At 36.3% G+C, this 13453-nt stretch overlaps 1 protein-coding gene across 5 annotated transcripts in view; it reads right to left on the reverse strand.

Annotated features, from left to right (window-relative positions):
- ARNT (aryl hydrocarbon receptor nuclear translocator) overlaps nucleotides 1-13453 on the reverse strand; it is a 75949-nt gene that overhangs the window by 44220 nt on the left and 18276 nt on the right. For all 5 annotated transcript variants that reach the window (XM_042994044.1, XM_042994043.1, XM_042994042.1 and 2 more), the window contains exon 2: nucleotides 7215-7326. In XM_042994044.1, coding sequence (XP_042849978.1) covers nucleotides 7215-7326 — 112 coding nt within the window. The remainder of the gene's footprint in view (nucleotides 1-7214; nucleotides 7327-13453) is intronic.

The raw sequence follows: 13453 nt of genomic DNA on the forward strand, positions 1-13453 counted from the left end.
ATCCACCTTTGCCAAAGTTTTACATCAGAGTACAACCTCTACCAAGGAACAGAAATCCACTCAAAAATCAAAATGAAAAATTAATATGAATAATTCAGGTCCATTTTTCATTTCTGTGAAAGTTTTTAAAAGTTCATTTACTTATTTTTGGGGAGGTGGGGATGGGCACAGAGAGGAAAGAGAGAATTCCAAGCAGGCTCTACACTGTCAGCACAGAGCCGGATGTGGGGCTTGAACTCACAAGCCATGAGATCATGACCTGAGCCAAAGTCAAGAGTCAGATGCTTAACTGACTGATCCACCCAGGTGCCCCCATTTTTCATTTCTATAGGCTAAGCTAGGTTACCAGCTTTCTGAAACATATCCCAAAACAGTGATGATATATAAGGGAGTAATTTAATATCTCAGAAAGTTATCAAATAATGCTTCTTTCCATCATACATCTAATAAACATGTAATATATGCTACACTCAAGACAATGCTAGATGAGAAGAAAACAAGAGACTTGACCTCAAGGGACTGTCTATGTAGACAAAAATATAAAACAAGTGAGAATAGGAAAGTGCCATGTGAGAAGCAAAACCAATATGCTATAAGACATGTATTTAGTGAAAGCAGCAGTGACTTTCAAGGGATTAGGAAGATTATAGGTAACAAGATAGGACAATCTCCTATTAGTCTCTGTACTCTATTAAACTAAAATGATACCACTTTAACCCAGTGACCACTCTTGGCATCTCTACTAGTATCATAACCTCACATTATGAGTCTCTAGATGGGTTATATATTGGGGTGCCTAGGTGGCTCAGTCAGTTCATTCCTCTTCCTCCCTGTAGCCCCCTAATCATGTGTTCAAAATCTACCTATTAACCCAATAACTCCATTTCTAAGAATCTATCCTAAGGAAATAACTCAAGAGAAAAAAATTTATATACAAAGATGTTCACAGAGCATTTATTTACATCTTCAAAACAACTTAAATGTTCCAAAATAAGAAACCAAGTACATCCTCTTATATAACTATGAAAAATTATATTTATGTAAAATATTTAACACAAGAAAAAAAAAAAAGGTTACATATGGTTAGGTGAAAAGACCAGGCTATATAAAACTATATAATTAGGGTCGCCTGGGTGGCTCAGTGGTTAAGCTTCAGTCTCTTGATCTCAGGTCTTGATCTCAAGGTTGTGAGGTCAAGCCCTGTGCACTGGGGCTCTGCACTGGGCATGGAGCCCACTTAAAAAACAAAACAAAAACAGGGGTGCCTGGGTGGCTTAGCTGGTTAAGTGTCTAACTCTGGACTTCGGTTCAGGTCATGATCTCACAGTCTATGAGACTGAGCCCCACATTGGGTTTTCTGTGGCCAGCACAGAGCCTGCTTGGTATTCTTTCTCTCTGCCCTTCCCTGGCTCATTCTCTCTCTAAGTAAATAAACAAAAACTTAAAAAAAAAATACAAAATACAAAAAAAAAATCTATATAATTATATGATTACAACTACTAATAAGATCTACATATAAAGAATGAAGGAATTACACTAAAAAAAAATGATAGGACATGACTTGGGGCAATAGGATTATTGCTATTTTATTCTTTCTATTTTCCAATCTTTCTTTAAAAGAATGTGTATTACTTCTTTTAATATATTTTCCTGATGGGGCGCCTGGGTGGCTCAGTTGGTTAAGCATCTGACTCTTGATTTTGGCTCAGGTCATGATATCATGGTTCATGGGCTCGAGCCCCATGTCAGGCTCTTCACTGGCAGCATGGAGACTGCTTGGGATTCTCTCTCCCTCTCCCTCTGGCGCTCCCCTGCTCATGCTCTCTCACACACGTTCTCTCAAAATAAATAAATAAACTTAAAAAAAATTTTTTCCTGATTACAACATACATTCATTTCAGAAAATCTAGAAATTAAAAACAAAAGAAAAAAAATCCCCCATAATCTCATCATCTAGAAATCTGATGAGTATCCTTTCAGTTTTGCTACGCACACGTTACACATATTTCTTTCTGACAGAGTGATATATTACATAAATTGTAACCTTCCAATATATTGTGAACATTTTTCTGTACTGATACATATCTGTCACTTCTAAAGTTTATTTTTTATCTTGAGAGAAAGAACACACAGGTGCACGGGGAGGGGCAGAGAGGGAAAGACTCCCAAGCAGGGGCTCAACCTCACCAACCCTGAGATCACAACCTAAGTTAAAATCAAGAGTCACTTAGTTGACAGAGCCATCTAGGCACACCATGTACTGATACATATTTGTCACTTCTAATAGCTATAGAATACTCCATTTTCAAATATAATACATAATCCCCTAATTTTGATATATTTTTTTCAATATGTGAAATTTATTGTCAAATTGGTTTCCATACAACACCCAGTGCTCATCCCAAAAGGTGCCCTCCTCAATACCCATCACCCACCCTCCCCTCCCTCCCACCCCCCATCAACCCTCAGTTTGTTCTCAGTTTTTAACAGTCTCCTATGCTTTGGCTCTCTCCCACTCTAACCTCTTTTTTTTTTTTTTTCCTTCCCCTCCACCATGGGTTTCTGTTAAGTTTCTCAGGATCCACATAAGAGTGAAACCATATGGTATCTGTCTTTCTCTGTATGGCTTATTTCACTTAGCATCACACTCTCCAGTTCCATCCACGTTGCTACAAAGGGCCATATTTCATTCTTTCTCATTGCCACATAGTATTCCATTGTGTATATAAACCACAATTTCTTTATCCATTCATCAGTTGATGGACATTTAGGCTCTTTCCACAATTTGGCTATTGTTGAGAGTGCTGCTTAATTTTGATATTTATATCATTTCCAATTGTTTGCTATTATACAAAAACATAAACTGTGTTTAAGAGAGTGTACTCTGAAGCTAACCCCCCTAACCTCCCAAGGTTCATATCAAAGATCTTCCATTTACTGGCTTTAGAACCTTGAGTAAGTTACTTATTCAGTGAGTTAAAAATGTGTAAAACTCTTGGAGACGTAGCAACTCTTAAAATGTTACTCATGTTACCACTTAAACCCAGGGATCACTCTTGCATTACTATTAGTGGGTGAAATTTAAAGACTAGTTGTAATACTGGTTCCACAATTTTTAAAAGGAAAGAAAGAAGAGAAATTTAACACCAAAAAATGGACAAAATACTACCAATTCTCTCAGGCTTTTCTAAAGCAACCTCTTTTCTGAAGCTTTTCCAATCTTTACTAATTATGGGATTTCCATACACAAAAATACACAGTACTATAAGCATTCCTTTCTTAGCAAACTTGGCATATTCTACCTTGTACTCTATTTATATGTATAATGATTATTCCCTTTAGGACATAAGCAACTTAAAGACAAGAACCGTATCTTATTTATCTTTGTATCATACTAGCAATCAGCACAATATCTTATACTAATTAGGCAATTAATAAGTACTTCTGGAAATACATAAATACATACACGCTTCTGGAAATGAATGGACTCTGCATTCCAAACCAAGCAACATGTCAATACCTTAGTGGAGAAATACACTGCAGTTCAGCATTCTCTAATTTTGAAAATGCAGACACAAAGTTTAAAGAATACTGAGTTTTCTCAGCAACCATGAAATCTTTGGGCTTTGCAGACGTTTCTGGTTTCATTGGTTTCACTACTTTCAGGAAAAGGAGGCATTTAAAGCAACAATCATAAGGATACTCACTGGGCTTGAGAAAAGAAGCATCAGTGAGACCCTTGCAACAGAGATAAAAGAATTAAAAAAGAATCAATCAGAGATGAAGAATGCAATGAAAAAGATTGGAAACAGCCTTGATGCAATGAACAGGAAGCTGGAAAAAGCAGAGGAATGAATTACTGATCTAGAAGACAAAATAATAGAAAGTAATAAAGCTGAACAAAAGACAGAATTATGCAAGACAAGAACAGACTTAGAACTCAGGGACTCGATCAAACATGGTAACATATGTATTATAGGAGTCTCAGAAAAAGACAGAGAAAAGGGAGCATAAAATTTATTTCAAGAAACGAAAGCAGAAAACTTCCCTAATCTGGAGAAGGAAACAGACCTCCAGATCCAAGAAGCACAAAGAACTCCCATCAAAATCAATAAAAGGACAACACCAAGACATACTGTAATTAAATTTGCAAACTATACTGATAAAAAATACTAAAAGCACCAAGACAAAAGAAGTCCTTAATGTACAAGGGAAAACTCATAAAGCTAGCTGGAGATTAATCAACAAAAACTTGGCAAGCCAGAAGGGAGTGGCATGATATATTCAAAGTGTTGAATGGGAAAAATCTGGAGCCAAGAATACTCTAACCAGCAAGAGTCTATCATTGAGAAGGGGAGACAAGAGTTTCCCAAATAAAAACTAAAGGAGTTCGTGACTACTAAACCAGGCCTACAAGAAATATAAAAGGGGATGGGACGCCTGGGTGGCTCAGTCGGTTAAGCATCCAACTTCGGCTCAGGTTATGATCTCATAGTTCATGAGTCTGAGCCCCGTGTTGGGCTCTGTGTTGAAAGCTCAGAGCCTGGAGCCTACTTCGAATTCTGTGTCTCACTCTCACTCTCTCTCTCTCAAAAATAAATAAAACATTAAAAAAAAAAAAAGAAATATTAAGGGTGACTCTTTGAGTGCAAAGGGGAGATCAAAAGTGATAAAGGATCAAAGAAAATCTCCAGAAACAACAAAGCAAGCAATAAAGTAGCACACATCTACCAATAATTACTTTGAATGTAAATGGACTAAAAGTTCCAATCAAAAGATTATAGGATGACCGAATGGATAAAAACCAAGACCCTTGGGGGTGTCTGGGTAGCTCAACTGGTTGAACATCCAACTCTTGATTTTGGCTCAGATCATGATCTCCCAATTCATGGGATCCAGTCCCACGTGGGAGCAGCACGGAGCCTGCTTGGGATTCTCTCTCCCTCACTCTCTACGTCTCCCTGCTTGCAATCTCTCTCAAAATAAATAAATAAATAAACATTAAAAAAAAACTTAAAAAACAAAACAAGACCCTTTTATATGTTGCCTACAAGAGACTCATTTTAGACCTAACGATACCCGCTGATTGAAAGTGAGGAAGTGGAAAAGCAGCACACACATGGATATCAAAAGAAAGAGTAGCAATAGTTATACCAGATAAAGTAGACTTCTTTGTTCTTGTATTGCTTTAGTCCTGCTTTGGTATCAGGGTAGTACTGACCTGGTGGAATGATACTGAATGTGTTCCCTTTATTCCATTATTTGTAAGATTTTGATAAAGATTGTCATTAATTTTTTTTTTTTTTTTTTTTTTTTTTAATGTTTGGTGGGGTTTGCCGATGAAGCCATGTGCCTCAGGTTTTCTGTGCTGGGAGATTTTTGATTCCTAAATTCAACTTTCATTCATGTCAGTGGTCTAAGAAGACTTCCTACTTGTTGCATTCAAGACTCATAATTCAGGGGCGCCTGAGTGGCTCAGTTGGTTAAGCGTCTGACTTCGGCTCAGGTCATGATCTCACGGTTCGTGAGTTTGAGCCCTGTATTGGGCTCTGGGCTGACAGCTCAGAGCCTGGAGCTCGCTTCAGATTCTGTGTCTCCCTCTGTCTGCCCCTCCGCTGCTTGCACTCTGTCTCTCGCATTGTCTCAAAAATAAACATTTAAAAAAAAATTTTTTTAATAAAAAAAAGACTCCTAATTCAATCTTGGTAACTTGTATGTTTTTAGGAATTATCTGTTTTTGTTTTTTTCCTAAATTATCAGATTTGTTAGTATATAATAGTTTATAGTAATCTATGTTATCTATTGTATTTCTGTGGTTACCTGTTGTATTGTTTTCTCTTCCATTTTGGTACTCATTGTAGTTTTTGAGTCTTTTCCCCTTAATGTTAAAATAATTCCAATTTTGTTTATTTTTTTGGAAAAACTGGTCATTACTTTCAATGTTATGCTATTGTTTATTATGGTCTTTATTTCTGATTTTTCTTTGTTATTTCTTTCATCTCCTAAATTTCAGCTATGTTTCTTTTTTTTCTAGTCCCTTGCGGTGTAATGTTAACTTGTCTTGAGTTTTTAATACAAAGATTGACAGCACAAATTTCACTCTAACATCTGTTTTTGCTGCATCCCATAAGTTTTGCAATATTGTGTCTTCTTTTTCTTTTGTTTTGAGACATATTTTCATTTGGCATTTGATTTCTTATTTTTCCCACTGCTCATGCAGTTGTGTGTTAGTTTTTACATATTAAATATTTAACGTAAATTTACATTGTAAATTTTCCAGCTTTGTTTTACTGTTATCTTTGGTTTTTTGCCATTGTGGCTGGAAAATACACTTGGTATGATTTCAGTTTTCTTAAATTTGTAATATTTGCTATGCCTTTTCTTAAGTGAATTAACCAATGGATTCTTCTATGTGTACTTCTATGTGTACTTGAAGAAAATGTGCACTCTATTTTTCTTGGATGGAATGTTTTATATATTATATCTTTTAGAACCATATATTCTCAAGTATGCATCATTAAGAAATGCTCTTTTTGAAAAAAAAAAAAAAACACTTTAACTCAGGGTACTCATTTAAAATAAAGCATATTGGGACATAGGGTGGCTCAGTCAGTCAAGAGTCTGACTCGTGATTTCGGCTCAGGTCATGATCTCACAGTTCGTGATATCAAGCCCTGCATCAGGCCCTGCACTACGTTCCACTGAGTGTGGAGCCTGCTTGGGATCCTCTCTCTTCCTCTCTCTCTGCCCCTCCCCTGCTCTCTCTCTCTCAAAATAAATAAACATTAAAAAATAAAATAAAATAAAATAAAATAAAGCATATTAGAGGGAATGTGGCAGGAACAGGTGAAATAGGTGAAGGGGATTGAGAGTACACATATGATGAGCACTTGAGTAATGATGTACAGAATTGTTGAATCACTATATTGTACACCTGAAATTAATATAACACTATATGTTAACTATATAATAATTAAAATAAAAAACTTAATAAAAAATAAAAATTAAAAAAAAAAACCCTGCATAAAAGAAAGTTAGATAAAAATGTTAATTCTGTGTAAGGAAAAAATCTAGGAACTAAAGAAAGATATCTGACAGCAGTGTAGTAAGTAACCAGTTGAAGTGAAAGGGTTAAGCATAGCCAAGAGGATTCAGCCACTAACTAAATCAGGCTGGCTTACAGGAGAGACACAACACATGATATCCAAACTCACCCTGGTCGCCGCTTAATAGCCCTGTGGACAATGGCTCCTCCACTTTGAATCCCAGCCCCAGGGTTTCCTGAGGCAATGGCTGGACCCAGTGATGGTACATCTGATGTCATTTCTATCAAAGAAAAATGGAAATATACATTTAAAAAAGATAGTCCTGTCTTCTTATCATCATCATCATCATCATCATCAAATTAGCTTCTTGGAAGAAAGGCTCAAGCTATGGGTGAAATCTCAGTAGTTTGCTAGAAAACCCTTATGCTCATATCCACATTGCTCTTCTTAAATTCTTACACTGGTGAAAGTATACATTCCCTACTTCACTTCTCCCTGCTTCACAGAGTTTGGAAAAGGGAGTACTAGATTCTATCTGCAGCCTTTACTTTTAAAAGCTTGTGAGGGGCACCTGGGTGGCTCAGTCGGTTAAGCGTCCGACTTCAGCTCACGTCATGATCTCACAGTTCGTGGGTTCGAGCCCCACATCGGGCTCTGTTCTGACAGCTCGGAGCCTGGAGCCTGTTTCAGATTCTGTGTCTCCCTCTCTCTCTCTGCCCCTCCCCTGTTCATGCTCTGTCTCTGTCTCAAAAATAAAAAATAAACAGTAAAAAAAAAAAAAAAATTTAAAAAAAAAGCTTGTGATAGTGACATAATGTTAATCTAAAACACACACACACACACACACAAAATTAGTTTATACATTTTACTCATGCAGCAAACATGTAACATATCCTTTCACTTATTTTATTTGGAAAATGAAAAACAAACAAACAAACAAACTGGAATTCTAACTCTATCTAGCAATATAACAAAGCCTCACTCACCTTTCTCTTCCTAAAGTGGTGCCAGTGAAAGCTGGCTAAAACAGGTTTAAATGAGATCCAATGTCACATAACACAAGAATATCCAAGCTTCAATTTAAAAAAAAGAAAGAACCATTCATCATACCAAGAACCAAGAAGATTTCAAATTGAATGAAAAATAGCAATCAGTAGATGCCAACAATATGGCATAAATGTTAGAATTATCTCACAAGATTCTAAAAGCAGCCACAATAAAAATGCTTCAACAATTACTAACACAGTTGAAACAAATACACAAGGTGAAAGCCTCAGCAAAGAAAGTCTAAACAAAGATAAGATATAAAGAAGAATCAAATAGAAATTTTAGAACTGAAAAATAACTGAAATAAAGTTAAGTGGATTGATTCAACAGCAGAATAAAAGGAACAAAGAGAAGAATCAGTGAAATGTAAGACACAACACTAGAAATTAGCCATTAGAGTCCTGAAAAAGAGAAGAGAAAGAGGACAAAGCTGAAAAATAATATCTGAAAAGTTCCCAAATTTGTCAAGAGATGTAACCTACAGGTTCAAGAAATTGAGTAAACCCCAAAAGGACAAACCTAAAGAAATCCATCCCAACACATAACAATTAAACTTCTAAAAAGTAGCTAGAGATAAATGATACCTTACTTATAGAAGAAAAATAATTCACAACAGCAGAGTTTTCATCAGAAACCATGGAGACAAAAAAATGTGGAATGATATCTTTTAAAGTTAAAAAAAAAAAAAAAAATCAACCCAGAATCCTACACCCTGTGAAAATATCATTCAGGAATGAAGGAGAAATCAACACAGTCTCTAATGATTTAAAACTAATGAGCACTTGCCACCAACAGACCTATCCTAAAAGAATGGCTAAACAAAATTCTCTAAACAGAGAAGAAATTATATAACAAGGAATTTTGGAACACAACACATCAACATATATCAAAGAAATTAAAAAAAAAACAATATGCAAAAATATGGGTAAAATCAATAGGCTTTCCTTCTCCTTTGAGTCCTCTACATTATGTTTAATGATTGAAGCAAAAAATACAACACTATCTGTTTCTAAATGAATACAGAAAAAATAATTAATACCAATTACAAATGGGGATATTAAAGGGTGGTAAGATGTCAACACTTAAAGTGTTAAAATGACACCAACAGACTGTGATGTTATGAGACATAATGCAATGCTCACTACAGCAATTACTGGAAAAGGTATACAAGGTGATACACCAGCAAACATAAATAAATCAAAATGGGATTCTTACTTAAGATTTTTTTTAAGGTTTTTTGTTTGTTTTATAGTAATCTCCATTCCCAATATGATGTGGCTCAAACCCACAACCGCAAGATCAAGAAATGCACACTCTTCCAACTGAGCCATCCAGGTGACCCTCAAAATGGAATTCTAAAAAATGTTCAAATTACCTACAGGAAGGCAGAGAAAAAAACACAGAAATAAAAACCCAAACAAACAGAAAACAAAAAATAAAACAGCAAACTTAAGCCCTAACATATTAATAATTTTATGTAATTAATGTAAGTATACCAATTAACAGAGATTGGCAGAGCAAATTAAAAAACATAACCCAACTCCCAACTACATGCAGTCCACAAAAAGTTGCTTCAAATATAACAGCAGAGACAGGTTGGAAGCAAAAGAATGAAAAAAGATATATCATGTAAACACCAATCAAAGGAAAGCAAGAGTAGCTATATTAATAATCAGATAAACCGACCACAAAGCACATTATATAATATTCAAGCCACCAAGAAGACAGTTGGTATGTATGTACCAAACAACAGAGCTCCAAAATCTGTTAAACAAAAACTGACATAACAGAAAGAAGAAAATAATTATAGTTGGAGATTTCAACACCCCTCATTCAACTGACAGAACAATTAGACAGAAAATCAGCAAAGATTAAAAAAAAAAAAATGACAGCCTCAACGAACAGGGTCTAATTAACATTTACAGAAATATTCCACCACACAATAGCAGGTACACATTCCTATATTCTTTATATTCTGTCCCCAGAATATAAACCAACAAACAAACCTCAGCAAATTTACAAGAATGAAATCACAGATTGTATTCTCCAACTACAATGGAATTAAACTAGAACTCAGTAACAGAAGGAGAACAGGAAAATCACCATACACTTGGACACTAAACAACACACTTCTAAAAAAAAAAATCAATGAATCAAAAATGAAATCTCAAAGGAAATACAAAGTACACAGAAATAAAATATGAATGTAATCACAAAACAGTAAAATTTGTGGGACACAGCAAAAGCTGTACTTAGAGACAATTTTATTGCGCTAAAATGCTTATAGTGGAAAGAGGAAAAGTCAAATCATCTAAGTTTCCATTTTAAGAACCTAGAAAAAGAACAAAATCAGGGTGCCTGGGTGGCTTGGTTGGTTGAACATCCAACTCTTGGTTTCAGCTTGGGTCGTGATCCCAGGGTTGTGGGATTGAGCCCCACATCAGGCTCCAGGCTGAGTGTGGAGCCTGCTTAGGATTCTCTCTTTCTCCCTCCGTCCCTCTCCCCCACTTGGGCTGTGTGCTCTCCCTCTCTCAAAAAAAAAAAAAAAAAAAAAAAAAAAACAAAATAAACCCAAAAGCAAGCAAAAGGAAGTAATAGACAACATAAATTAATGAATTTGAAAACAGAAAAATATTTTTAAAAAATAAATGAATTCAAAGCTGGTTCTTTAAATAGATCAATAAAATTGACAAGCCCTCAGACACAAAAAAACCCACTACCAATATCAGAAATGAAAAGAAGGAAAAAAATGAAACAAAAAAAGGGATATCACTACAGACTTTGAAGAAACCAAAGAGATAAGTAGTAATTCTAGGAACAACTTACAAATGTAAATTTGACAACTTGGACAAAACAGATAATTCCTTAAAAAAAAAAAAAAAAAACTAAAACACCTGACCCCACATAAAACAGATGACTTGAATGGTCCCATAATTATTAGGAAATTGAATCCATAAAGACTCTCAAAAAAGAAATCTCCAGGTCCAGACGGAATGAATTTTACCAAACATTTAGAGTTAACATCATTTCTACACAATCTCCTCCAGAAACTGGTTGAGAAAGGAGACACTAATTCACCTTATGAAGCTAGAATTACCCTGATACCAAAACCAGGCAAACTCACTACAAAAACAAAGCAAACAAACTGACAAAAAGCTAGAGCTCAGGGGCACTTGGGTAGCTCAGTCAGTTAAGCATCCGACTCTTGATCTCCGCTCAGGTCTTGATCTCACAGTTGTGAGTTCAAGCCCCACATTGGGCTTTGCAATGGTTGTGAAGCCTACATAAAAACAAACAAACTAGAGATCAATACTCCTCATGAAAACAAATACAAAACTTTTTTTTTTTTTTTAGTTTATTTATTTTGAGAGACAGAGAGAGTACACACATGTGAACAGGGGAAGGGCAGAGAGAGAGAAGGAAAGAGAGAATCCCAAGCAGGCTCCACGCTGTCAGCACAGAGCCCAATGTGGGGCTCAATCCCACGAATGGTGAGATCATGACCTGATCTGGAATCAAGAGTCATATGCTTAACCAACTGAGTCACCCAGGTGCCCCAAGGAACAAAAATTCTTACTATTAGCAAATAAAATTTAGCAATATGCAAAAGAATTATACAACATGACCAAATATGATTTATTCTAGAGAAGCAAGAATACTGGCTCAACATTTAATTATCAGCCAACATAATCCACCATATTGCCAAAGAAGAAAAATAACAGATGATCCATCAACTTATGCAAGAAAGCATTTGATAAAATTCCACACTAATTCTGCTTAAAAAAAACAAAACAAAACAAAAAAACAGAAAAATAAGAATAGAGGGAAATGTCCTCAACCTGGTAACAGAATCTACCTCCTACCACCAAAAAGCCCAAAATAAAAATAAGTAAGTAAGTAAGTAAGTAAAGAAGCCTAAAGTTAATATTATGCTTAACAGTGAAAGACAATGCTTTCTACGATTGGCAACTAGGCAAGAATGTTCCATCTCATCACTAAATCAAACATAGTGTGGGAAGCTCTAGCCAGTGCAAAAATGCAAGAAAAGGAAACAAAAGGCATAAAGATCAAAAAGGAAGATATAAAACTGTCCCCATTCACAGATGGCATGATTGTCTTTGTAGAAAATCCTAAGGAGGGGTGCCTGGGTAGCTCAACCAGTTGATCATCCAACTTTCTATTTCAGCTCAGGTCATGATCTCACATCTCATGGCTCTGTTCATGAGCTCAAGCCCCACATCAAACCTGTGCTGACAACACGGAGACTGCTTGGCATTCTCTTTCTCTCTCTCTACCCCTCCCCTGCTCGAGCATGTACGATCTCTCTCAAAATAAACTTTAAAAAAAAAAGTAGATCACTTATATATTGCTGGTGGATGTAATACAGTACAGCCACACAGCCACTCCAGAAAATAGTTTGGAAGTTTCTTTAAAAAATAAACATGCCACTAACATACAAACCAGCACTACACTAGTGGGTGTTTATCCCCAAAAATGAAGACTGTATCTACACAAAAACCTGTCCACAAATGTTTATAATACTTTTATTTGTAATAGCCAAAAACTGGGGGGGGGGGGGGGGGGGGGGGGGGGGGGAGGGTGGTAAGTCCTTTAATAGGTGGACTACCTGTGATATACACCCAAATCACTGAATACTACTCGGCAACAAAAAGGAATGGAATATTATTACTACACACAACTGGATGAGAATCACGTGAGTGAAAAAAGCCAACAGTAAAAGCTTACATAATGTATAATCCTATTCATAAAATACTCTTTGAATGACAAAATTATAGAAATAAAGGACAGATTGGGGTTGCCCAGAGGGAGGGGGAGGGCACAAAGAAAGGTGTGGCTTTCAAAAGGCACCATTAGTGACCCTTGTGATGGTAGAAATCTGTGTCTTGGTCATGATGGTGCCTATTAGTTTTGCAAGACACTATCATTGAGGGAAACTGAGTTAAGGGTAGGAGATCTCTGTATTACTTTTCATAACTGTATATGAACCTAAAATTATCTCAAAATAAGAAGTTTGGGGACACCTGAGTGGCTCAGATGAGTGTCCAACTTCGGCTCAGGTCATAATCTCACGGTTCGTGGGTTCAAGCCCCACATGGGGCTTGCTGCTGTCCGCACAGAGCCTGCTTCGGATCTCTGTCCCCCCCTCTTTCTGCCCCTCCCCCACTGGTACACACACTGTCTCTCTTTCTTAAAAATAAGCAAACCTTTAAAAACAATAGGTTTAGAGGCGCCTGGGTGGCTCTGTCAGTTAAGTGTCCAGCTTTGGCTCTGGTCATGATCTCATGGTTTGTGGGTTCCAGCACCATTTTGGGCTCTGTGCTGACAGCTCAGACCCTGGA

Source organism: Panthera tigris, chromosome C1 (assembly GCF_018350195.1).
Source record: "Panthera tigris isolate Pti1 chromosome C1, P.tigris_Pti1_mat1.1, whole genome shotgun sequence".
NCBI classification, from domain to species: domain Eukaryota; kingdom Metazoa; phylum Chordata; class Mammalia; order Carnivora; family Felidae; genus Panthera; species Panthera tigris.